General features: G+C 44.6%; 1 protein-coding gene across 1 annotated transcript in view; it reads right to left on the reverse strand.

The window, feature by feature from the left end:
* Positions 1 to 2,624: 2,624 nt before the first annotated feature.
* Positions 2,625 to 26,851, reverse strand: part of LOC142476236 (uncharacterized) — a 48,948-nt gene continuing 24,721 nt past the window's right edge. The window contains exon 2 of the mRNA XM_075581720.1: positions 2,625 to 5,866. Within this exon, the coding sequence (XP_075437835.1) occupies positions 4,377 to 5,621 (1,245 nt within the window). The 5' untranslated portion in view covers positions 5,622 to 5,866 and the 3' untranslated portion in view covers positions 2,625 to 4,376. The remainder of the gene's footprint in view (positions 5,867 to 26,851) is intronic.

The following is a 26,851-nucleotide window of genomic DNA, read 5'->3' on the forward strand; positions in this document are numbered from 1 at the left end:
ATTCTTTTGGCCTTCAACAGTGGACTGCAGCCAGCACCCACAAGGATGGCCACTACTTAGACCTGGTTTTCACTAAAAATTTCTCTCTCTCTGATTTCTCCATTTCCCCTTTTCCTCTCTCTGACCATCACCTCATCTCATTCTCTCTATCTCGCTTCTCAACTTCTCCACCTCCATCTACACCCCGGTTCTGCAGAAACCTGCGCTCTATTCACTTACCTGACTTTGAGTCCACGTTACACTCCTCCCTCTCCTCTCTCAGATCTGCTACAGACCCTGACAAACTGGTCAGGAACTACAACTCTGCCTTGTCCTCCTCTCTTGATCTACATGCCCCGCTTTCTCTCTGCCGCACTCGCCCTTTTAACCCTAGACCCTGGTTAAATTCCCACACGCGCATGCTGCGTTCCTCCACTCGTTCCTCTGAACGCCTCTGGAGGAAATCTCATACTCTCGCAGACTTCCTTCACTACAAATTTATGCTATCCTGTTTCAACTCTGCCCTCTCGCAAGCTAAACAAGCCTACTTTTCTTCACTAATCAACATGCACAAGTCTAACCCACGCCGACTGTTCTCTGTCTTTGATACTCTACTCAAACCACCCTCCGCTGCCTCTCCTTCCTCCATCTCCGCTCAGGACTTTGCTGACTATTTTAAGGAAAAGGTGGAATCCATACGTCAGAACATCCCCTCTGTTTCTTCCTCCCATCCTACACCTCTTCCTAACTCTCCTCCTGCCTTCCTTGACTCTTTTTCCACTGTCTCAGAGGAGGATGTGTCGCTGTTGATCGCCTCTTCTCCCTCTACCACTTGCCCTCTTGACCCCATTCCCTCCCATCTCCTAAAACCTCTTGCTCCTACTATAATCCCTACGCTCACGCACATTTTTAACTCCTCCCTCTGCTCTGGAACCTTTCCATCCTCCTTCAAACATGCAACAGTCATACCATTACTCAAAAACAGCAAGCTTGACCCTACCTGTCTTTCTAACTATCGGCCTGTCTCCCTCCTGCCTTTTGCCTCTAAACTCCTTGAACGTCTTGTATTCGCTCGCTTGCTCCATTTTCTCAACACCTATTCTCTCCTAGACCCTCTACAATCTGGCTTCCGTACTGCTCACTCCACGGAAACAGCCCTCACTAAAATAACTGACGACCTCCATGCTGCCAAAGACAGAGGTCATTACACTCTGCTCATATTACTCGACCTCTCTGCAGCATTTGACACCGTGGACCACCCTCTTCTCCTTCACATTCTCCATACTCTTGGCATTCGGAACAAAGCTCTATCCTGGATCTCATCCTACCTCTCCCATCGTACTTTCAGTGTCTCTTCTGCTAATACCTCCTCCTCCTCTATTGATCTCTCTGTGGGGGTACCCCAGGGCTCTGTCCTGGGACCTCTTCTCTTTTCTCTGTATACACTCTCTCTAGGTGACCTAATAACATCTTTTGGGTTTAATTATCACCTCTATGCTGACGACACACAAATATATTTCTCAACACCCGACCTTACACCTACTGTACAAACCAAAGTTTCTGAATGTCTCTCTGCTATATCATCCTGGATGGCCCTCCGCCGCCTTAAACTCAACATGGCTAAAACAGAGCTCCTCATACTTCCTCCCAAACCTGGCCCTACTACCTCCTTCCACATTACTGTAGGAACTACGATCATTCACCCAGTAGCCCAAGCACGCTGCCTTGGGGTCACACTCGACTCCTCTCTCACATTTGCCCCTCACATTCAAAACATTTCTAAAACCTGTCGCTTTTTCCTCCGCAATATAACAAAGATACGCCCTTTCCTCTGTTGCTCGACTGCTAAAACTCTGACTCAGGCCCTCATTCTCTCCCGTCTTGATTACTGTAACCTCCTGCTGTCCGGCTTTCCTGCCTCTCACCTGTCTCCCCTACAATCTATCCTTAACGCTGCTGCCAGAATCACTCTACTCTTTCCTAGATCTGTCTCAGCATCTCCCCTCATGAAATCCCTCTCCTGGCTTCCGATCAAATCCCGCATCTCACACTCCATTCTTCTCCTCACTTTTAAAGCTTTACACTCTTCTGCCCCTCCTTACATCTCAGCCCTAATTTCTCGTTATGCACCATCCAGACTCTTGCGTTCTTCTCAAGGATGTCTTCTTTCTACCCCCTTTGTATCTAAAGCCCTCTCCCGCCTTAAACCTTTTTCATTGACTGCCCCTCACCTCTGGAATGCCCTTCCCCTCAGTACCCGACTAGCACCCTCTCTATCCAACTTTAAGACCCACCTTAAGACACACTTGCTTAAAGAAGCATATGAATAGGACTGTGGCTATTCTGAACACATGGCACATAAAGCTTGGCCCCCTGCAGATGCACTTACCAGAACTCCCTCCTACTGTCTCTGTACGTTCTCCCTACCTACCAATTAGACTGTAAGCTCCTCGGAGCAGGGACTCCTCTTCCTTAATGTCTAAAGCACTTATTCCCATGATCTGTTATTTATATTATCTGTTATTTATTGGATTACCACATGTATTACTGCTGTGAAGCGCTATGTACATTAATGGCGCTATATAAATAAAGACATACAATACAATACACACAATATGAGTAAAATAAATTGTAATTTATTTCCTTTTAAGACAAACACACAATACTTGCACAATTACACTTAATAAAACACTTACTGGGTACAGGGAACGAAATCAAATGTCCCTGGAATGAAACAAAGTCTCTGGACACCCCTGCATGCATGCCAATGGGTGCGCAAATGGATCCATGTAACAGTTCCTGGCTAGGGGCACAAGTTGCCACCCCTATATCTTTGCCAAATGGAAAAAGTTTGTTCAGTCCTTACAGAGTTCATTCAGGAACCCTTAGTACAAACGAATTCTGGAAGAGGGGGATGATCCTTTGTTACGGTGTAATTAACCCCTCACAATCCGGAACCGCGGCTGCTGTTACTTGGACGTCTAAAATCTTAGATGAAACTGCCAGGGATTGGGCAGCAGGCATCTTTATAGGGTTAAGTGTCCTGTACCTAACATGCACAACCAATCCCTCCCGTGGGAAAATTTAACCCACCAATCCCTGTTCTGCCATGCTAGGAACTACTGGCAAAAGTGGCTTCATGGTTTGCACAGAGCATGTGCAAGGTGACACCTGAGCCTTTTAGCATACCAGGCCAAACCTCCTACCTGGGGACAGTAAGTCTGGGATTTGGCCACAAGGTGTGAACAGTCCACATGTTGGACCGGTTCCTGGTACTTCACAATTTCCTGGCTGTCTGAACACCTAGGGTCTCTGAGGCTTCTCAACTTCGAATTTCTCATAGACATTCACTTCGCAGGGGGCCCTTTGAAGTGCGGAGATGAAAGACCCTCAGCTCATTTACTCTTAACATATATGCATGCTTAACACATTCATTGCTGGGCTGGCAGGAAAAGCTTCCTACCTGTACAGTTTAAAACATAACTCAAATACAGTTTATATATACACTTTCTGTATGTGTGGGGGACACCAAACAATATGTATGGGCTTAGTACATCCTTAGCTAGCTGCACTCCGAAAATTAGAGTGCTAGCTTGCTCCTTGTGTCTGAAATACAATTGGCCCAATCTGTATACATTACTGTTACTGCAGCTAGGGCTAATCACTGCAAAACAGGGACAATACGGTGTTGTAGGGGCAAATATGACATTTGTGGTGTACATAGAATTAACCCCTTCTGTCCCAACACAATTTAGGGTTAATACGCCGGGCATACTGCCTTTCTTATTGGCCTGATTAACCCCGATCGTCACAGTGACCTGCCTGCACCATGCACTGCGGGGTGAGACTGTCTCCCTCACACACATTATGTATATATTATATATCTGTATATACACCGAGCTCACACTCACCGAAGCACCATCCCGGGTACACTGTCAGCCCAGAGCTACCTGCCGGGAATGCCGGAAACCAGAAGTAATGAACACTTCCGGTGAGGAGGAGGAAGAGGTGTGTGTGTGTGTATAATTATAATTTTTTTTAAATATTCAGGGTCCACGCTCAAACCGCGTTGTAAGCAGATCCGTGTTATAGCGGATCACGCTATAATGTGGTTGAGGTGTGTGTGTGTGTCCCTTGTTCTCTTCATTGGCACTATTACAGTAAATAACCCCATTAAAGTACAACGCATGCCAACGTGTTGCTGTAAAAAACTGCATATCAAGGCGAGCATTTGGCACTTGTCATTTCCCTAATATATTTTATTCTATTTATTTTGTGTTTTTTAATCTTATTTTGTATATTTTCCATTAATAGTTAGAGGAAGCCTTCACTAAGTGAATTATCTTGTGTTTGAAAATATTTGATTTTGACTAAAGGTTATCTCATACTCAGAATAGTTACATGGTCACCCCTGTGTGGATGTTGTGGTGTGTAACAAGACTTGATTTATGACAGAAGCTTTTGCCAAATTTAGAGCAGTTATAGGGTGCAACCCGTGTGTGGATTATTTGATGTTTAACAAGATTACATTTGTGACTGAAGCTTTTCCCACATTCAGAACATTTATAGGGTCTCTCCCCTGTGTGGGTTCTTTGGTGTATAACAAGATCTGTTTTATGCCAGAAGCTTTTCTCACATTGAGAGCAGTTATAAGGCCTCACCCCTGTGTGGGTTATTTGGTGTCTAACAAGTGTAGATTTATTGCAGAAGCTTTTCTCACATTCAGAGCAATTATAGGGTCTCACCCTTGTGTGGATTCTTTGATGACTAATAAGATTAGATTTGTGACTGAAGCTTCTCTCACAACCAGAGCAGTTATAGGGTCTCTCCCCTGTGTGGATTCTTCGGTGTGTAACAAGATCTGATTTCTGTCTGAAGCTTTTCTCACATTCAGAGCAGTTATAGGGTGTAACCCGTGTGTGGGTTATTTGGTGTGTAACAAGTCGAGATTTATGAAAGAAGCTTTTCTCACATTCAGAGCAGTTATAGGGTCTCACCCCTGTGTGGATTATTTGATGACTAACAAGATTAGATTTGTGATTGAAGCTTTTCCCACATTCAGAACAGTTATAGGGTCTCTCCCCTGTGTGGATTCTTTGGTGTGTAACAAGACATGATTTCTGTCTGAAGCTTTTCTCACATTGAGAGCAGTTATAAGGCTTCACCCCTGTGTGGGTTAATTGGTGTCCATCAAGTGTAGATTTATTGCGGAAGCTTTTCTCACATTCAGAGCAGTTATAGGGTTTCACCCTTGTGTGGATTCTTTGATGACTAATAAGATTAGATTTGTGACTGAAGCTTCTCTCACAACCAGAGCAGTTATAGGGTCTCTCCCCTGTGTGGATTCTTTGGTGTGCAACAAGACATGATTTCTGTATGAAGCTTTTCTCACATTGAGAGCAGTTATAAGGCTTCACCCCTGTGTGGGTTATTTGGTGTCTAACAAGTGTAGCTTTACAACTGAAGCTTTTCTCACATTCAGAACAGCTATAGGGTCTCACCCCCGTGTGGATTCTTTGGTGTGTAACAAGATTTGATTTCTGAATGAAGCTTTTCCCACATTCAGAGCAGATATAGGATTTCTTCTCTGTATGGATTATTTGCTGTATACCATAACCTGCCGTGGAAAATATGGTCTTCATGTCCCTGCTCTTTAAACTCTCTCTTTGTCTTGTCTGGTATTGTGGTGTCTGTAAATTTAGTAAAATGCTGTTGATGTATGGGAATGCTCTGCCGAGTTTCTTGTACTCTTCTTCCAGTTCTCATACAGACTTATGCAATGTTGAAGTCCTCAAAACATATTTCATTTAACACCTGTAATTTATGATGTTTGGGACATTCCTTATATTGCTTCTTGTTCACAGATCAGTCATGTGCTGCAGATAATCTGTGGTGAGAAAATGTATTAATGTAACATTGCAATGCAACAAAGTACATTTGGATGAGAAAGACAAATATTCACTGAGTTTGACCCTTATAAAATTCTACTTGTGCCAGATACAGAATCATTTTATTAAAGTTACATTGTTATATTATAGTTATATTGACAATCACCCAGAGGAAGGCAAAGAAACACCCAAATGAATCATTTTACAATTATGTCTCATAAGTGGAAATAAATATTTCCTCCTCACTCCAGTAATGATAATCACATTTCGCCCTGTGTCAATGTTATTCATATATTGTTCTGTTCTGTAGATATGACTTATTACAAAATGTGCACATACAATAGTAGATCAGAACTTTCTCATCAAATAATTGTTGTTCTACTTTGTGATTAACCCTTTAGTGATTCAAAGGATCAGCTAGAAATTGGCATCTCATGACTATCTGACCACTAACGTCTACAAAGGGGTAAATATACAGCCTACACTAGAATACCTGGGCTGATTAACTAAAATAGGAACAGAAGTCCCTGCCGTAATGTCACATACATTTTCCCTGATTTGTGCAACAGTGCAATTAAAACTGATTACCAAAAAGTGCCCTAAATAAAACTGCAAAAAATCTTTAAAAGAAAATGTAATAAAAAATATACTTCCCAAGCTTATTGCTGCAGCAAAAGATTATTCTCACCTTTCTCCTAGGGGAAGAAATCCCTTTATGACTACTGCTATTACATGTGTGTGCTTAAACCTTTGCCACAGCCATAAGCATGGGAAATATTATCATCATTTATTTTAAAGCGCCAATAAATAAATAAAAGTCCTTCTGAAGGTGCCAGCATTTGTAGGGACCATCAACCGGAAGATCTGCCCACTGTGCTCACCCAAAAACCGCCCCCCCATGGTGCAAAACCAACAAGGGTAAGGGATGAGAGAGTGTGAGGTGACAGATCCCTCACACTCTCTAATGCTTTACCCTTGTTGCTTTTGCACCATGGGGGACCGTTTTTGGATGAGCACGGTGGGCGGTTCTTCCGGTTTATGGCGCCTATAAATGCCGGCACCTTGAGAAGAACTTTTCCTCTTTAACAAAGTGCATGCATGCACGAAACGCATCAGAGGTTCTTCTCAAGATCCCCGTTTGTCTATATGTTGCAGCAGTTTTTCCAATAAATTAATTTTTCAGCGATCCAGGATCCGTCAGTTGTTTTTCATTTCTAATACAGGTTGTAGAGGGAGAAAGGGGGTGGCCCGGGATTAAAGGGGTTACACCCCATTTGGCCATCCCCTGACCTCACCAGGGAGACAAGGGGTTAACTGGGCTGAGACCCAGAACTGTGATTCAACCCCTTTTATAACCTGTAAGTGTGTATTCCCCTGTTTCCCGTTTTATTGTAACATCTGGTCTGCAGCACACACACACTGGGATCCATCCGGGAGCACAAGGGTTAATAGTTGTATAGTGATTATAGCCCTTTGTGTAATTTTCCCGCCTTTTCAGGCACCATTTTGCAGGTTCCCATAGGCCGCCATTAGGGCTCAATGCTTTCTAATGGTGAATCTTGCTGTGGAGTCCTGTTCCTGAGAAGACCAGCAGATGGCGTCCGAGAGGGAGAGCGGCGGTTTCCCATTGAAAGTCAATGGGCTCATTGACTTCAAGGGAGAAATCCTCGAGAGAGCTTTCCAGGAACGAGTTGGCTGCCGTCCAAACCGCTTAACCGCAAAGCGGATACATTTTCAATAGGAGAGCTTTGATCACTTACAAGTCAAGTTCAACGACAAGTGGCATGGGAATAAACAGTTCTAGGGCCCCTAGGAATAAAATTCTTTCTGTCCCTAGTTCCTAGACCTCCCCCCACTCGACCACAACCGAGTCCCCGTATCCTGGACCCCCGATAAGTGTCGAACCGAGAAGAGCGGGCCGCGCCATAGGTTCGAATGGCGGCGGCAGAAACAGCTCAGGAAAACGGCTAAGTGTCAAATGCTGAATTTTGGTATTCCATAGCTCCGGTTCCGGAGGGCCCAGAGAGTCGGGGTTTGTGGTATCTGTAGCCACTGCTCCGGCATCGCTGCAGAACCATCCTTGACCCTCTTGGACGAACCCGACGGAGTATGGACCCCCTTGAAGGTTCGGGATTTTTCCCATAGACTCCAATGGCGGCCAAACCCCATTGACTGGCTACGGCAGAAAACTCCCATTGACTTCAACGGTGGCTTTGCCCCGTTGAAAGTCTATGGCGGGGATTCCCATAGCTGCCAACGGCGGCGGTTTGCCATTGAAAGTCTATGGCGGCGAAGCCCGTTGTTTTCAATGGGGATTTAGTGAAAAACCGTGATTTAATTTACAGCGGAGATTTACAGTGGCGACCAACTTTATTCTTACTTGGCTAGCTCCGCAAATTTCAGAAGATCCCGGTGATGTGCGGTTTGTGTCGTTTTCTCCCGGGGTGTATAGCGTTATTTTCGCGGCTGTGATTTAAGCATTTTATTCCCGCTGGCTGCAATACTGCAATGCCGTGTAAAAACGCATGGGGGCGTTTGCGAGCTGTTGTCTCTGAAGTCTAATACCTTCGCGGTTCAACCTACAGTACACAGTCTGTGCGTGCACGCGCAGTAATAGTAAAATTGCATATTTAATTTATTTTAAAGTACAGTACTGTACATGCTCGAACCCTGTTGGGGTGAAGTGAGGGGGTTCCTAACATCTGGGGGAAAATGAATTTTAATTCTATGGTGAGTACTGTCTTGTTGCCGTATTATTTTGGTGGGGCTGGCTGGGTACTTCTTTAGGGGGCTGACCATTACTGTACATTAAAACTTTTCTTTTTTTTTCCTCAGAAAAGAAAACGGCTAATGGGGGGATTTCGATGGATAATATTGTACTGTATATTATATTGTATGTTGATGTTTTCCGGCCGTACAGTATACTGTACTGTACTGTGTAATAAACCCGAATAAATAAAACTATGCATTTATTCTACATGTTCAGTATCGTTTCATTATGTGTCTTCCACAGTATACTGTACAGTGGTATACAGTGCCTAACATCTATGGGCAAAAATAATTTTATTCCTAGGTGCCCTAGAACAGAAGTTCCCACGCCAATTGCCCGTGAACTTGACCGCGGCCCTAAGTAGTTCCCACGCCAATTGCGTGAATATAATGTAAAATAACCCGTTCTGTGGGTCTGAGCGGGTTGAAATTTACCTGATCCTCATGCGGGAGGACCCTTGCCATAGTGGCAAAATATCAGCCTTGCACGACCCCCGGAACCGGTGGTACCAAAAGACAGTTTAAAAGCACATTACCAAAGTGGCTTTTTTTCTGCCATGAAAGTCAATGGCAGAAACCTGAACTTTAACATCACCCTGACTCCGTTCTGTTGCCACGAGAGGGTCGCAATTTGCCATGCAATCCTGCCGCAACTAGGACTACATGGTCACCGAATCTGAGCCCTCTAGGTCGAACAGAACCGGAGTTGTGGGTTCCAGGGTTCTGCTCATTCTGACTTAGCCGGTTCAAAGCTTTCTCCGCCATTGCGCTCAATGGTAGGACCCTCCTCGCCGGCGTGACCCTTTCTCGCCGCCATTACTGCTCGGACCCTGTTGGGGTCAAGTGAGGGGGTTCCTAACATCTAGGGGCAAAATGAATTTTATTTCTAGGTGCCCTAGAACAGAAGTTCCCACGCCAATTGACCTCGTTCCCACGCCAATTGCCGTAGTTCCCACGCCAATTGCACGACCAGGCAGTTAAAAAACAGTGCAGCAAGCCTCTACATTTGTTACACTGGCAAAGGAGCAAATGGAAACAATGTGAGGCAATTCAACATGTTCTTTTATTGGTGGAGTCAGCACAAAAATTTTTATTTACAATGTTGAAACATTTAAAGTGCACAGCAATTCTAACCATCAACACACAATAATACATTCTGCAGCCTTTATTAAATTCTTCTGCCACAAAACATTTTTGGTGCATGGGGCACAGGGAGTTACAGTGACTTGCTTTTTATGTACTGTATTTGGGGGTTGTCTTTGGGGGTTTATTCATCAAATTATTATGATGAACTGCCTTTTGAAATTACAGTGCTGTTAACTATTTCAGCCACACACCTCCAGAGTTTTAAATCCCTCCCTAGCCAAGCGTCAATCGGCTGAGTCACCATAGCCTACCATCCTCCTCTCTCCACTGGGTCGTTGATCTTCTGCATATTGCCATTGTGTTCTTAATCCGCCCATAGCCGAGCTACAAACACTCAGCACGCCTGCGTCTAATCACACCATCCCTTTCCCAACCCTTACAGGCCTGTTGTTTGAACGGTAATGCTTTCGAAAATCCCCTCTCGAATTTGAAATGTAAATCTGATGTGCACAGCACTGTGAGAATTGAGAGTACACTGATACAGTATTTCATCAGGGTGTGAAAATATTTGTCAGTCACTATGGTTTACAGTCACATGTTTTTAATACAATACAGTACATTCTTTAATATCTTTAAAATAAAAATATATAAATCCTGGTAAAATATTTCATAAATAAATAAAATAATTCATTGGTGCACTGTAGGGGTGGCTGTCAATGATTATGATTCGCAGGAAAGTGAATAAATATTTATTTTATTTTATCAGGAACCAAAAATTACAAATATAAAAATAATCAGGAATAATACATACAGTAATGCAGTCTTTATTAAGTTATTTTGGCAGCTTGAAATTGGATAACCATTTGGAAAACCTTTGTAAAACATGGGGAAACATGAGTAATGCACATTTATAAGAATATTATTTAATACTACAGTATACAGTATACAGTACTGTAATGTACTGTATAATATACTGTATATACTATACTGTATAGTAAAATTATTTTTTCTTTAGTCTTTATCTTTTCCTCATTCTGTCTGCAGTACAGTAGTTCATTGAGAGAGGAGAGGTTTTGTGTACATCATTGCTGCTGTTTATATACTGTACATTTGACTGTACAAGCAGATTTGACTGGACACAACGCCCCCATCCCCCTAGGCCACCGTTTTTCCTGGAACGACAAGAAAACCAAAAATTAGTGCAGTTACTGTACTGTATTAGGGCAGAACTACTGTAGGTGGCTGGTGCAGCTTTCTCTGGAAAGAAAAAAAATGGGGCAGTTAGTAGGCAGTTACTGTAGTACTGTCAAACTAGTGTACTGTATACTGTACTGGAACTACTGTATACTCTGACTACTGTTAAATTCTATGTACTGTAACCTGATGGCTGGTGCTGCTCTCTCTGTAAAGAAAAAACTAACTACTGTATACTCTTACTATCTGGAAAGAAAAAATCTGTGCCATACTTACCTGTAACATACTGTACTTACAATACTACAGCACAGTACTACTTTCCTGATGCTTGCCCATTACGCACGATGACAATGGGCAACACAGTGGCAATATGAAAATGAAAGGAGGATACCTGGCGCTTAAAGAGTCACTGTGTCCTTATGAAACAGTCTGATCTTTAAAGAGTGTCTCAAAGTCCAAAACTTGAAGTGGATGGCTGTAGTTTTTCTTCACTGCTGCTGCTCTTCAATACACCTGAAATTGATAGAAGGGTACACCATTGCGCAGTACTACTGATGTTAGATGTTAACCCCTTAATACCAACTTCCCCAGTGTGGACTGAATACACTTACAGGAGTGTTTCTTTCAGGGTACAGTGGAGACAATCTGTGCTTTATTCCCTTTCCGTTCTTCTACACCACGAATCACCTGGGTGCTTCCTTTGTCTCTTGGGATTTCGTGATTCCCAGAATCACCCGAACTCCACGAGCCCCCAGACAAGGAATTGAAATGTACTCACATGAATACATGCGTATCAAAACTTCATAAGGATGCCGTCCGCAGCTTGTGCCTCCTGTGTTTGCTCCGGTCCTATATGCAAATTGAAATATTTGCTTTGTGGGAAACCTATGGCAGCTTTGACCTCTTGTTAATCACATTTGGTATTTGTTTTTCACGTGTATGTCACACATATCTAGGTTTAGCGCTTGAGTTAGGGTTTCACACTTTTTAAATTCACAGTGGCAATATGGTCTATATATTTATTGCAGCGTTCCACGGTGAGTACATCGTTCCAAAAACTCAGTATGCCTTTCAACAACTCGTCCTTTTTGGAGGGTTTCACCACTTTCCGGATATGGTCATTCAGCTGATGCCAGACCATTTCGATCGGATTGAAGTCTGGCGACCTGTCATTGGAAAGAAAGGACAATTGGTTTAAGAGCTAAAAACAGTGGGGAACAAAAATGGGACACGGTCTACTGCACTTACTCCGCTGGCGTCTTCACCCAGTTGATGCCGCGCTCAAGTATATGCGCCGTTTACGCAGTGTGCTTGGGATCGTTGTCCTGGTATAAGCGGTGACCATTGGGGAAGTCGCGTGTGATGTATTGCACTATCTCGGGCACAATGTTGTCTTGGAAGAAAGCTTTATTCATGATTCCTATAGCAAGAAAATTGCTCCAAAAACTGCACAATAGTACAGTACAGTGCATACGGTAAGGCAACACTAGTCAAGTACAGTGCATTAGGCGACATTATATGTGATAAATTTTACCTTCAAAGATGACAATGCATCCCGGTCCATGCCTAGAGATGGCACCCCACACATGCAGCTTCACAGGGTGTTTTGTCCGCGGCTTCAAAGATAAGCGGCCTTTTTTGTGGAACGCAAATCGTGCAAATCTCTCCAGCGACACAGTAGACTCATCAGTGAAGATGCAATCCTGGAAAGTCTCCCCGCTGTCGATCCATGCCTGGGCCTGGAGCACTCTTTTGATTTTGTTTGCGTCCCGTATCATGGGGTACACTCTGTAATGACAAGGAATAAAAAAAATTTGCGGCACAGTGCAGTACAGTTTGCGAAACAACACTTTTACCTCCTGTACTGTCCAGTACTAACCTCACACGTCCATATTTCCATCCAATGCTGCGTCTCATCTTCTTTATGCTGCTCTCGGATACAGTCAGATTGTGCTTTTCCTGCAGAGTGTTTTTAACCCTTAATGCACTCCTCTCATCATTCTCCTCACTTATTTTGTCCACCAGAACAGTTGTCTCCCTACAATGTAAAGAAATTATATTGTTTTATTAATATGCAGCAATATAAAATGTATATAAATGTAATGTTGTAATATACATTAAATATAAATAGACAAAATATATATACTGTTGTACAATAAATATAAATAGACAAAATAAATATACTGTTGTAATATAAATATAAATATACAGTACATCCTATTCAGTATATCCCGTTGTAAGATTAATTGAAATATACAAAAAATGTATACTGCTGTACTATAAATATAAATAGACAAAATATATATACTGTTGTACAATAAATATAAATAGATAAAATAAATATACTGTTGTAATATAAATATAAATATACAGTACATCCTATTCAGTATATACCGTTGTAAGATTAATTGAAATATACAAAAAATGTATACTGCTGTACTATAAATATAAATAGACAAACTACTGTACAGTATGTTGTAATATAAATCAACAGAAATAACAACAGTATTACAGTAGATACAGAACTGTACTGTAGATGTACAGTACAGTTTTCTATATTTTTTTTTTGTTAAGTTTTATAAATATACTTACGCGTTAGTTACCCTTTGTGCCTTTTTCCGGTCTCTGTTTTTTCCTTGTGCATGATAGCTCACGGTGGTTAATGGCACAACGAGGTCAGAAGTAGCTAACCAGCGTTGGATAGCAGCAATTTGGTGTCCGCTACTGTACATCTCCTTAATTCGCATGCTGAGATCCTTTGAAATCTTTTTAACAGGCATAGCTGCGAGTAGAAAGAAATACAAACACAAGAATGTATATTCGATGTTTAGTCGATGTGTATTCTATGTGCAGTCAATACACAAAATGGATGGTGTATTTATACGGTAATGACTGACATTAGAGTACGCCCACTTTCAACACCTGTACCTGGCCGCCATGCATAAAAGGTCACACACTTTGCATAGGCCACCACTCCAGGATCTTTATCTGAACTTGCCCTTGTCCAGATACTGTACTGCATTGTGCCACCTGCTTCCATGGAGCATCCCCGGTTCTATGGACGCAAAAATCCACTCACCTCTGCCGTGCCTGTCATGCTGAAAAAGCGAAAGGCGGTTGCCGTTTCCATGCCAAGGCAAAAGCAACAGGCTAAGGCCAATAAAGAAAACCTTCTGCTGACCCCAAAGGTTAAGGGTTTTCTTAGACGTACAGTAAGCCTCATTATGTGAAGAAGATATACGGTGATGTACTCTCGACGCAGAACGAATGTCAGCCAACCCATCGAATCTGCAGACCACTTCCTCCCATATGCTTTGACGACTCTGCTTTAGCTGTCCCGGAAATCTTCATCCCGTCTTCTCCACCCCCATCTTCTCCGGTTCCATCTGACGACGCTGCCGCCTCTGAAATCCACGGGTCACTTTCTCCTTTGCTCTTAGACGATTCTGCTTCTCGCCCGGAAATCCAAAGGTCACCTTCTCCATCCCTCTTCGACGCTACCGCTTCTCCTCTACCGGGTATCCACAGGTCACCTCCTCCACTCTCCATCGATGCCGCTTCTCTCCATGGAACCCCCATCTCATCCTCCGTTGCACCCATCCCCCCAGATGTCCAGACGCCATGCACAAGAAGCAGCTCGTTGGACCGGATGCTGAATGGGATAAGTGTGGATCTCCCCGGGAATTCTATTGTGCTGGCAAAGATAGATCTGCTTCTGGAGACAATGCTAAATGTGGAGCAACGGACGCTACAAATGGAGCAACGGATGGATCAACGGATGGAGAAGATAGAGGCTGATATTGCGGGCATACATTATTTGCTCGGTGCTAATGCCCCTGTTTCCCCGACGCCGGAGCAGGAGGGTGACATGGATGTGATGAATGGGACCTTCGACCCCCTTCCATCACCAAGCGCCCCCCCTCCACCACAAGATGTAGTGTACATGTATGCCGTTGAGGAGGACATGACAACCCCGTCAAGACCACGCCAGGATACAACACGGCGACCACGACCGGAGGAAAGCTTCCTCCCAGACATCCTACCATCGCCCGTCGCCACAAGCATACCCGCTCCCAAAAGACCTACACCCGCTCGCATCGAAACAGTGCCCGACATCACCCTGCGCGATCTGACAGCGGCGCTTAGGGAGAAGTATAGGGTGATGAGTGCTGGTGTACCCCACAAGTATGCCTTGATCATTTTTAAGCACCATGTTCCCTACACGTTGTACTGCGAGTGGGTGTTCAAAGTGAACTACGATGGGTATCGCGTAAAAAAGGCCCTTCCTGCCAATTTAAGGAAAAACATTGTGGAAGAATTGCGGCGCTTTTATACAGTTACAGATCCTGTAATGAAAGGCGTAAGAGACTGCATTAATGGCGTTTTGCGCCATGCAAGGAATCGGCCATGGATGGACAATGTGGAGGACTGTCAGTGAGACCATACTGTTGTGCTGAACTGTATTGTACTGTACATGTTTTGCCCTACAGTACCTGCTGTACTTAAACAAAGGAGATGTTGTTGTGTTTTTTTTCACAGGACATGCACAACTCCAGTCCCTGAGGGCCGCAAACAGGCACGGTTTTCAATGTTGCCCTGAAAACCTGCCCTGTTTGCTGCCCTCTAGGACTGAACTGGTGCAGGTCTGACTGACAGTGTTGTGCACCATCCCACTGTACTGTACTGTATACAGTACTGGGTTTCCTTAATAAAGGAGATGTTACTTAAAATGCTTCAACATTGTACAGTATTTGTAAATAAATGTTTTGTACTGACTCCACCAATAAAACATGTTGAATTGCCTCACATTGTTTCCATTTGCTCCTTTGCCAGTGTAACAAATGTAGAGGCTTGCTGCACTGTTTTTTAACTGCCTGGTCGCGCAATTGGCGTAGGAACTACGGCAATTGGCGTGGGAACTAGGTCAATTGGCGTGGGAACTTCTGTTCTAGGGCACCTAGAAATAAAATTCATTTTGCCCCTAGATGTTAGGAACCCCCTCACTTGACCCCAACAGGGTCCGAGCAGTAATGGCGGCAAGAAAGGGTCACGCCGGCGAGGAGGGTCCTACCATTGAGCGCAATGGCGGAGAAAGCTTTGAACCAGCTAAGTCAGAATGTTCGACCTAGAGGGCTCAGATTCGGTGACCATGTAGGTCTAGTTGCGGCAGGATTGCATGGCAAATTGCGACCCTCTCGTGGCAACAGAACGGAGTCAGGGTAATGTTAAAGTTCAGGTTTCTGCCATTGACTTGCATGGCAGAAAAAAAGCCACTTTGGTAATGTGCTTTTATACTGTACGGCCAGAAAACATCAGCATACAGTACAATATTATCCATCGAAATCCCCCCATTAGCCGTTTTCTTTTCTGAGGAAAAAAAAAGAAAAGTTTTAATGTACAGTAATGGTCAGCCCCCTAAAGAAGTACCCAGCCAGCCCCACCAAAATAATACGGCAACAAGACAGTACTCACCATTGAATTTCCCATTCAGCTTGCGCCGGCGCCGGTCCACTGCCAGTCCAGCTTTCTTCATCATCCACGTCGATAGTTGGCAGCGGGACTAGTCCACCTGTAGTCAGCAGGTGAGGCTGGAAATCACTTAGGTACATGCAAGCTTCATCAAAACTGCACGCCAAATCCAGCTCAGCCTCAGGCTCAGGTTCAGGCTTGTCACTGACAGTGGGACCGTCATTGGAAGCCGGTGCTGGTGCTGGTGCTGGTGCATTGCTTGGCAGCGACTGTCGCTTCTTAGTTGGTTTTAACACGACCCTTTGCCTTTTGCCGCCTCCATGATCATAGATACGGGAAAAACCCAGTGATACACACCAATACCCTCCAACAAATTGGGGCTCAATACGGTGAAAACAGGGGTCACTACATAACCTTTTCCTTACTGCATGCTTCCACGTATAAGGAGTTGGCGAAAATTTGTAAAAGTCATAGTTTTCGATAAAATACTGATAAATTTGAGTAACTGTTGCCATCTTATCCTCTGTTGCATTAATCGCGGCCCATATCAAATACGCATAACTTCTGTCAGGTTTTTGGAAAGCAGGCTGCACTTGAACACTCATGGCGGGTGGGTCTCTGGAGAATAGTGTAACACAAACTGAAACTGGTCTTTGTCTTTCTTTAATATGAAAAGCCTAAATTGATACATTTTGGCAACTCTTCCTTCAGTCTCAAGGCCAAGTTACAATGACACACTGTGGTACAGTATCTTTTTTAAACGAAACACCTGCAAGCCGACACATTACTGATTCGGCGCATTACAATTCATGAATTTCTGCCATCTGGCGGATACGCGAAGCATTGCAGCCTATTTAAATCCGAACCATTATCAATAAACCCATCAACCGCGCGTCAGCCGGGCATGACCCTGGCTGGGACGGCAAAAGGAGCACGGCATGCTCCAGGTGAACAGCGTGGCATTCCAGGAACAAGCCAGGTAAAAGCCGGTGATTTGTAAGAATAAAAGCTGCCGCAACAGTATGTATTAAAATGTGAAACGGTTTTAAGTGTATTTGTGTATCTCCGGTTTCCTAGGTCATAGCAGGTCGCAAATTGGACCATAGGGTGTCCCAGTTCCGGCATTGAGAACTGGGAAGTTTGGACCTGCTGGACCCAAAGGAACCGGATATTTTAATATGTTCATGTTTTATCCGACATACTGTATTCCGAGATATGGGTAAAACTCAGAGGAAATGCCTTTGCATACCAGGGTAGCATATGGCCAGAAAGGCGACCCAATGTCTAGGACCTGAGTATGTTTCAAAGGATTTTGTCACCTCCACTGTTTGCATGAGGGTGGAGATTACTCAAACCAGAGCAGTCTTCAAGTGTTCCATTTCACACCTCACAACAAAGGATTTCCTGCCAGGTACTCCATTTGGTAGACTAACTGGCATTCCTGATATAGAGGAGGGTTTATAGAAATGGGACCCCAGAGCTCTACTGCGCATACACCAACTAGCCGGGGGCATGGGTCAAAAAGTGTTCCCACGTTAACCACTAGCTAGAGTTAATTGAAAACCAATCCACGGTACTCAATGTTAAGGATAGGGCACAAAAGGTTTATAAACTGATGTCCACCCTGTATCCTTTGTCTTCAATTTATCATCTGAATGCTACCTGATTGCGAGAGAATTGCTATGCTATATACTTCTCATTCCCCAACCCCAAAGTAAGTGTACTTCTTGTCTGTTACTGTATTATTCGTGTGTTCACCTATCCAAAGGAATAAATATACTTTATTATATCTAAGACTCGTCCCAGTTCAGACCCAGTGATAAATATATATAATCTGTTATATATATATATTTATGTGTGACCTTATACAGCCTGCCATAATCTCACCGTGACACAGGGCACCGCCTTACTCCTCCCCCTTAGCACACCATTTCCTGCATCTACCTTGGGCTGAAGGCTCACTACATTTGGGTATTCTGATCCAGGAGGTTGTGAGTACTTTAGATTTTCTGCTACCTTAAATGGACTTTTCAGTTGTATTATATACTACTAGCTGATATACCCAGCGTTGCCCGTGATGTACCCCCTTTCACAGTTGGCTGGCCCTCACGTTCACAAGTCCATTCCCCTTCCCAGCTCCGTCCCCCCCCTCTTCACAGCTCCGCCCCCCCCCTCCTTCACAGCTGCGGTCTCCCCTCCCTGCCCCCACATCACTCTCTCCCCCCCTTGGCCCCCAGATCACTATCCCCCGCCTTTCACATCACCTAACTCTCCCCCCCTTGCACCTAACATCACTCCCCTCCCTTTCACCTCACATCACTCTCCCCCCCTTGCATGTCACATAAGTCTCCCCCCCTTGCACGTCACCTGACCCCCCGTTGCACGTCACATCACTCACCCCCCCTCGCACGTCACATAACTCTCCCCCCTTGCACCTCATATCACTCACCCTCCCTTGCATGTCACATCACTCTCCCCCCCTTGCACGTCACATCACTCTCCCCCCTTGCACGTCACCTGACTCCCCCCCTTGCACGTCACATCACTCACCCCCTCGCACGTCACATCACTCACCCTCCTTGCACGTCACATCACTCACCCTCCTTGCACGTCACATCACTCACCCCCCCTTGCACGTCACATCACTCTCCCCCCCTTGCACGTCACATAACTCTCCCCCCTTGCACGTCACCTGACTCCCCCCCATTGCACGTCACCTGACTCCCCCCCCTTGCACGTCACCTGACTCCCCCCCCTTGCACGTCACATCACTCACCCCCCCTCGCACGTCACATAACTCTCCCCCCTTGCACCTCATATCACTCACCCTCCCTTGCACGTCACATAACTCTACCTGCCCTTGCATGTCACCTGACTCTCCCCCCCTTGCACCTCATATCACTCACCCTCCCTTGCACGTCACATAACTCTACCCGCCCTTGCATGTCACCTGGCTCTCCCCCCCTTGCACCTCACTGCACCGACACACTTTATTCGAGCAAATACCCGGTATGTACCTGGCAGATACCTGGAATACGCCGCTCCTCACCTCTGACAAGCCCCGTTGCATTTGCCTTCCCAGCCTGGGTTCATGCCTGGCTGATGGGCGGCTGATCTGTTAAATGATAATGATTAGGATTTAATAGGCTGCAATGCTTCGCGTGTCTACCAGATGGCATAAATTCATGAATTGTAATGCAGTATATATATATGTACTGTTCAGTATTGCAGCCAGCGGGAATAAAATGCTTCAATCCCTGCTGGAAAATAACTCAATGCACTCGGGCAGAAAACAGTCACAAACCTCAATACACCCGGGTATACCCAAATTCGTGGGACTAGCCGAGCTCGAAAAAAGTGTGTCGCCAGTGTCACGTGTGTCCCCCTTGCACATGACATCAATATACCGTCCCTTGCACCTCACATTAGTGCCCCCCCCCCTGCATGTCTAGTAGTAGTAGTAGTATAGTAGTATAGATTTATACGGTGTTTAAAACTGTCGAGGGAGAAGGGATTTGGCCCGGGATTAAAGGGGTTACACCCCATTTGGCCACCCCCTACTCTCACCTGGGAAGCAAGGGGTTAACTGGACTGGGGTCCAGTGATGTGTTTTTTTTTACCTTGCTTCAGTATCCAACTGTTTATTCCCCTGTATAAATGTATGGTCTCATCCTGGTGTTTGCACTCACACATACACTGGGGTTGATGCGGGAGGGAAGGGGTTAATGTTAATTTAGTGATTATAGCCCTTTGTTCCCTTTTCCCGCCCTTTCAGGCTCCATTTTGCAGCCTTCCATAGGTCGCCATTGAGACTCCATGCATTCTAATGGCAGAAATAGCGGTCTTAGACCTGTTTTCCAGCGACGACCAGCAGGTGGCGTCCGAGAGGAGGAGCGGCGGTTTCCCATTGTAAGTCAATGGGCTCATTGACTTCAATGGAGATTCCTCGACGCTGGCCTCGAGGAACAGGTTGGAAGCCATCCAAACCGCAGACCGCAAAAGCAGATACAATGTCTTTGAAAAGAGTTTAATCACTTCGGTCAAGTTCAATGACAATTGGCGTGGGAATCTTAGGTTCTAGGGCCCCTGGTAATAAAATTATTTTTGCCCCTAGCCCCTAGGAACCCCCCCACACGACCCACACCGGGTCCAGGAATGAGAGACCCCCATAAGGGGTCGAGCGGAGGAGGAGGGTCGCGCCATTGACTTCAATGACGGAGCGGAGGTCCCATTGAATCCAATGGCGGCGTGCGCCATGCATTGTCTATGGTGGCGCCGGCCATTGATTCCAATGGGGAAAAGCCGCGTGGCGTAAAAACGGCTAAGTGTGAAATGATGAAAAATGTAAGTCCATATCTCCAGTTCTGAAATGACCAGAGGGATGGGATTTGGGTGGCATGTAGCCAAGGTTCCGGCTTTAATGGATGACCATTCCCAGCCCTCTCCGACCAACCAGACGGAGTGTGGACGAATGTAAAGATTTGTGGTTTCTCCCATTGACTGCAATGGCGGCGGTTTCCCCATTGAAAGTCTATGGCGGGAAACCCCATTGACGGCAACGGCGGAGCCTGCCATTCAACGCTATGGCGGCGGACCCCGTTGATTTCAATGGGGAAAGAGTGAAAAGCAGAGATTCATTTTTAAAGGGACAAATCCTGTATTTAAAAAATGTTATAAAGTGCATTTATGTATCTCCGGTTCTGGAGGTCGCAGAGAGTTGAAATTTGGCCACTATGTAGAGTCACTGTAGGCATGGATAACTGGCAATTTTCGACCCAGTGAGCCCACCAGAACGGAACTTATTAATATGTGAAGATATTAAACTGTATATGGTATTTTGGATCTGCTCTGAAAATGCAGACCCCATCTGCTATGCTAATAGGTCAGGAAGGGCAGCCGGATGATTTAGCATAAGCCCTCTGATCAAAAGTTAACTGCCCTGATTGTTTACACTAGGGCCAGGAACAAAGAAATTGAGTGTTTTGCAAGTGTCAAAGTTCACACCTGCAGGGGAAGAAGAATCTACTTCAAATAGATTTTGCTAGCCAGCTCGGCGCCTAGGTTTAAAGAGATGGGTTTGAGATGGTATAAAAATGAGGCTCAGCCTATACTCTATGTTGTTCTTTGTGTCTTCTGTGATTTTCAAGATTGTTGTATGAACTGCCAGTCCAGATTTCTGACTGTTTCATCATTCCATTTTAAGTAAGTGTCTATATTTTGTCTGTTATTTGTATAATCTCGTGTGTTCACCTTTTTCAAGGAATAAATTATATTTTATCATATCTCAGCCGTGTTCAGTTCAACCCAGGTATATTTTTGGTGTATTATTATAGCCTGTCAAAGTTACCGTCACAAAAACTCTTACCTGTTCTGTAGGGGAAAGTGTTGACAGCTGTTACCTGTTTTGTAGATAGCCCCCTGTAGACGGACATTCACAGAGGTACACGATTGGAGACTTTATAAGGTGAAATTATAACGAGGCTTTATTGTGCCTTTTCCTTAACATTAAGAAACCATCCAAACAAGGGGGAAACAAAGCTTCTACTGTATTCACTTGGGAGTGGTTCTAGTGAAATTCTATGCAAGTCACAACTCCCTTAGTTAAGCATGTCTCGCAGCCCCAAAACATATAGCATGAAATAAGCAGATATAAGAAGTCTCTTAAGAATGAAAGTCTTATCTGTTTCTTGGAGGGAAAATCTTCTCAGTTCCTGGTTCAGCTCCCTTCCCTCAGGGTGTGTCAGCATTCAGGTTAAGAAGTTTTCCCTGTGTCTTGAAATCAGCTATGTTGTGTCTTCTGGCAGAGCTCAAGACAGGTCAGCTCCAGAGATCTGTGTTCTCTTGGTCAGTCTCTCCTGGGAGACTCAAGAACCTCTGCTCTGTCTCCAAAGTTCAGCTCACACGTGAGCTAAGGAGTCACTTCCTGTCTCAACAGACAGGCTTTTGTAAGCAATCTAAATCAGGCAGGTGGTGTTTATTAATTGACTACCAGCAGTTAACCACCACACTGCTAGATTAAAGGCACATTACTTGAACAGGGATTACTCCCTTGTTACATACCTCCCCTGTTTGTGGGAAGCTCGGGCTTGCCACGGCCAAAGCCCATCTTCCACTCTCATTCTAGATATCTCTGTGACTTGAATGAGAGTGTATGGAGGAAGAGAACCCTCAGTCCTGCTGGGATTGGAGCCCTTTCTCCAGTTTATTCGTGTCTCCTCCTGAAGGTGCTTGAGATCAGCACCCCTCAGTCGTTCGAGGAGGACTTTTTCCAAGTATAGTCTTTTTTCTATGTGTGCGGTCATGAGATTTCCCTCGCGTCGGGTGCTCGTCTTATTGTAGGCATACTGTATGGCAGCAGTTGCAGAGCGTTTAAAAACAGCCCTTTGAGTTTTCCGCTCTTGAAGCTGTCTCTCTGCCCTTTTCCCACTCAATGGGGTTGCTAGTTCAGCCTCTTTGAGGTTAAGTTGCAATTCCACATCCACTTCCATGTCCCATCTTTTCAGCTTCATCAGCTAAGGATTCTTCTGGTTTTAATTCAGCACGTGTACCTTCTTTTGTTGCCTGCTGAGTGGCTGAAGGTTTTGCTAGTGCTTGTTTAGGTGGTTCAAATTTTGCAACCTTGTCTTTCAGATGAGCGGTATTCCCAGCTCTCACTGTACCCTTGTCTTCATGGGTTTTTTAGGCTGTGGGATACTGACGCTTAGTCAGGGTCAATACTTGTCCTTGTAGGACTGTAATCTCATCCGCGAGAGAACCCTGTTTTTTGAGTGCGTCTTGCAAGTCTCTTCTCAGGGAATTTATCTGCATGCTTTGCTTTCTCTGAGCTTGCTTCCACATTTTTATTGCATTGTGAAGCACTATGAACTTCTTTGCTTGGGCCACAGTTACTTGTTTCAGTTTCTGGACCTTCTTGTGCTCCCTTTTGTGCCGCGTCACCTGGGTTCTAAGCTTGGCTTTTAGCGTTGCTTTGGTGATGCTCAGGGTAGCCTTCAGTTTCTCATGCTGCTTTGCGGGGACATACTGGGTCATCAGACGTTCCTGCAGCACTTGAATTTCTTTAACAGCCTGCAGATTGTCATCCTGCAGAGTTCGCTGCTTCTCCTCGGCCTTCTTGAGGTGCGTACACAGACCTTGCAGTTGGTTCTGCAGTCGGTGCTCTGCTTCAAACTTCTCACCTTCCAAAAGTCTATTTATTTCTTTAAGCTCGCGCCGCTTTTCATTTTTTTCCTTGACGTCGTTTGTCAAATTAAAATTTTCTTCTTGAGTTTTACGTTTTTTCTTTGTAATCTTAAATGTTCTCCTTTTCAGTCTCTGTATTATTCAGGGCCTCTCTGCAGTCCTCCTTCTATTTACGCACATCTGCTTTGAGACTGACAGTCTCCTGGCGTGAGACGTCCTTCTCTAGGTTGAGGGTCTGAAGCTCCTTCTGGGAGACTTGGAGATTTGTATTAAGATTGGCAATAGTTTCTTTAGCAATGTCCAGCTCCTCAGTGAGACTGTGTAGTTCCTTTCTGGAAACTTCCAGGTCTGTGCGGCAGCTGTTGGTCTCATGATGTGAGGCATCCAGTGCTCTGCGGAGTGTCTGAACCTCTTTCTGAGATACGTCCATGTCACGGTAGCTTATGACAAGATATAATGAACACCAAATATCTGGGTTGAACTGAACGAGGCTTAGATATAATAAAATATAATTTATTCCTTAAATAAGGTGAACACAGCAATATAGTACAATTAACAGGCAAGCAGATAACACTTACTTAGGGTTGGGGAATGGAGAAGTATCCAATAGCAATTCTCCAGCAGTCCAGTGACATTCAAGATGGAATCAGAAGCACAACTCCAGCACAACTAAAAACTGTAGGGTTGACACAGTTTATATGCCTGTGCAACCCTATTCTTAACATTGAACACAGCCTATTGGTGAACAATTATCTGTATCCACTCTCTAATGTGGAGACACAGACTAACAGACTAACCCATGCCCTCAGGCAACAATTAGACTGGCAGAGTTTGTTGATTGACTAATACTTAATCCCTAGACATTGGGTAACAATCAAGGCAGTTACTTTTTGATCACAGTGCTTAGGCTACTCAGCCGTCTGCCCTTCATGACTTATTAGCCTAGCAAATGGCGTCTGCATTTTCAGAACAGATCCAAAATAAAATACATATAAACTTTAATATCTACACATATTAATAAGTTCCATTCTGGTGGGCTCAGTGGGTCGACCTTTGCCAGTTTTTAATGCCTACAGTGACTCCACATATTGGCCAAATATGAACTCTCTGCGACCTCCAGAACTGGAGATACAGAAATGCACTTTAAAACATTAATATACATGCTTATAATGAAACATGGGAACAGGGGAACATACATTTTCAAGGTACAACAAGGTGCAAACCTCATCCCTGGACTGCAGTCCAGTTAACCCCTTGTCTCTGGTGAGGTCAGGGGATGGCCATATGGGGTGCAACCCCTTTAATACCGGGCCACCCCCTTTCTCCCTCTACAGTCCACCTCTATCCGGACACTGTTGACCTCCTGTCATGAGGCATTCAGCTCTATGCGAAGAGTGTGAACCTCTTGCTGAAAGACTGTCATCTGCTTCAGTGCCTCCTCATACTTCCGCTTCAGCGTAGCCACCATTTTATCCGATTGGCTCTGCTTTTCATTCATGGCGGAAATAGTAGCATTTGTAGTATCTAGCTCAGTCTTGAGATCGTCCAATCAAGTCCTGGCTAAAGAGTACATTGCAAGCACATATTCCTGTAGCTTCACGTTATTTTTCTGTAGCTCTGTGTAACCCTCTTCCTTTTGTTTCAATTGTTCACGGAGCATATCACAGTCATGCCTGGCATTTTTCAGGGCATCTTCAGGGTTGGTCAAGGGATCGTCACTCACTGGTTCCGGCTCCACTTCCCTGGGAAGTTGGTTGAGGGTTCCTCACTGTTGGCACCGGACAGATACTTCTTTGGGGTACACGACTTCTGCCTTGGGCCCTCTGGATATTCGGTAAACCGCGGGACGAATTCTCCATTTTCTCTAGGCTGCAGGGCAACTTGGTCTCCCTTTTCCTCCACAGGATCTGCAGACGTGTCTGTTCCTTCCACGGTAAGTGAAGAACCGCTTTTCTTTTTCTTTTTCCGCTTTTTTGTTTTGGATGACTCCGTCCCATTAGGAATACTGGGGTCTCCTTTATTTGAAATTTTAGCAGCGTCACTGGATCCACCCGGCTTTTCTTGCAACTGTAATAGCTGACGGAAATATTCGGTGATCCACTGCTCCCGCTCTGTCTCCTGCTGATCATATTCGTCAAAGGGAGCGGTCTTTTCTGTTCGTGCCGAGTTCAGGCACCCCCACCATTCTTGGGGTGTTTTGTGGGTGTGACTCGGTTCGGGTTCCCCGTAAGAGATGTCTTCCTCTTTATTGGACTGGAAGGGCCACTCTTCCGTGGGGTAGGGTTCATTACAGGAACGCTGCATCTTGTCCTCCATTTTTAGGCTATCAGGTGTAATTTTCTTCCTGACCTCAAGAGGCGCTATTGCAGCTGTTGCCACTGTATTTGCTAGAACCCCCAATTGTGGTAGTCCTACAGATGGGCATATTTTGCTTGTAGAGGTCGTAGCTCTCACAGGCATCTCTGTAGACTTTTCTTTCTTGGGTAATTTTTTTTTTTTTTTCAATATCAGCAGTGCTGTACATGCATTTTCTCTTATCAGGTATACAAGATGTGCAGTTGATAGTTAAAAACGTCTATTTGCTTTACACCATTTACTTGCTAGGTGCAATCCCTCCGCTTCAGCAACAGAATTTGGTTTTCTGCCTGAGTTCAGTAATTTTCAGTCTCATCTTTGGGTATTATGGCATTCACACTCCACACTTTGGGTGTCTGTTTTTCTCCCAAGATATATATAGGCAGACTTTTTTACTTGCAGAAAAAAAAACATTCTTTGCAGTGGACTATTTCTTTAATTCCCGGCAGGGTGACTCAACACTCAGCAATTGGCTTTGAAATACATTTTACACAGTTCAGCAATCCCTTTTTCCCCATTTAGGGCAATTTTACACTCAGCATTTGTTTGCTAAAAATTCCCCTGCTTCAGTACAGTCTTGTATCAATTTTCACACTTTTCTGCATATACTCCATTCACAGCTGGTAGCCCTATGCGGTGTGGCAACCTTTATTTTGCAAAATCAGTACCACTCGTGGGTCACCATCTGTATTCACTGCTTCAGCGAAACTTTTGAAAACAACAAACACCTATCAATTTTTAAGGGCTGACTCACTTCTTGAACCCCGACTATGGCTGGAAAGCAAAACTACTATTTCAATGACCATATTACACTTTGTGATAGGCAAATAAGGATTAGCTGCTTCAGCAGTCTCTCTCCTCTTGGGATTGGGGAAAAGAGTCCATCTGTGGTTTTGTAAGTTTCAGTGGTGTGTATCCCTTTAACTCTGGTC

This window comes from Ascaphus truei, unplaced genomic scaffold (genome assembly GCF_040206685.1).
Source record: "Ascaphus truei isolate aAscTru1 unplaced genomic scaffold, aAscTru1.hap1 HAP1_SCAFFOLD_1531, whole genome shotgun sequence".
Classification (NCBI taxonomy): Eukaryota; Metazoa; Chordata; class Amphibia; order Anura; family Ascaphidae; genus Ascaphus; species Ascaphus truei.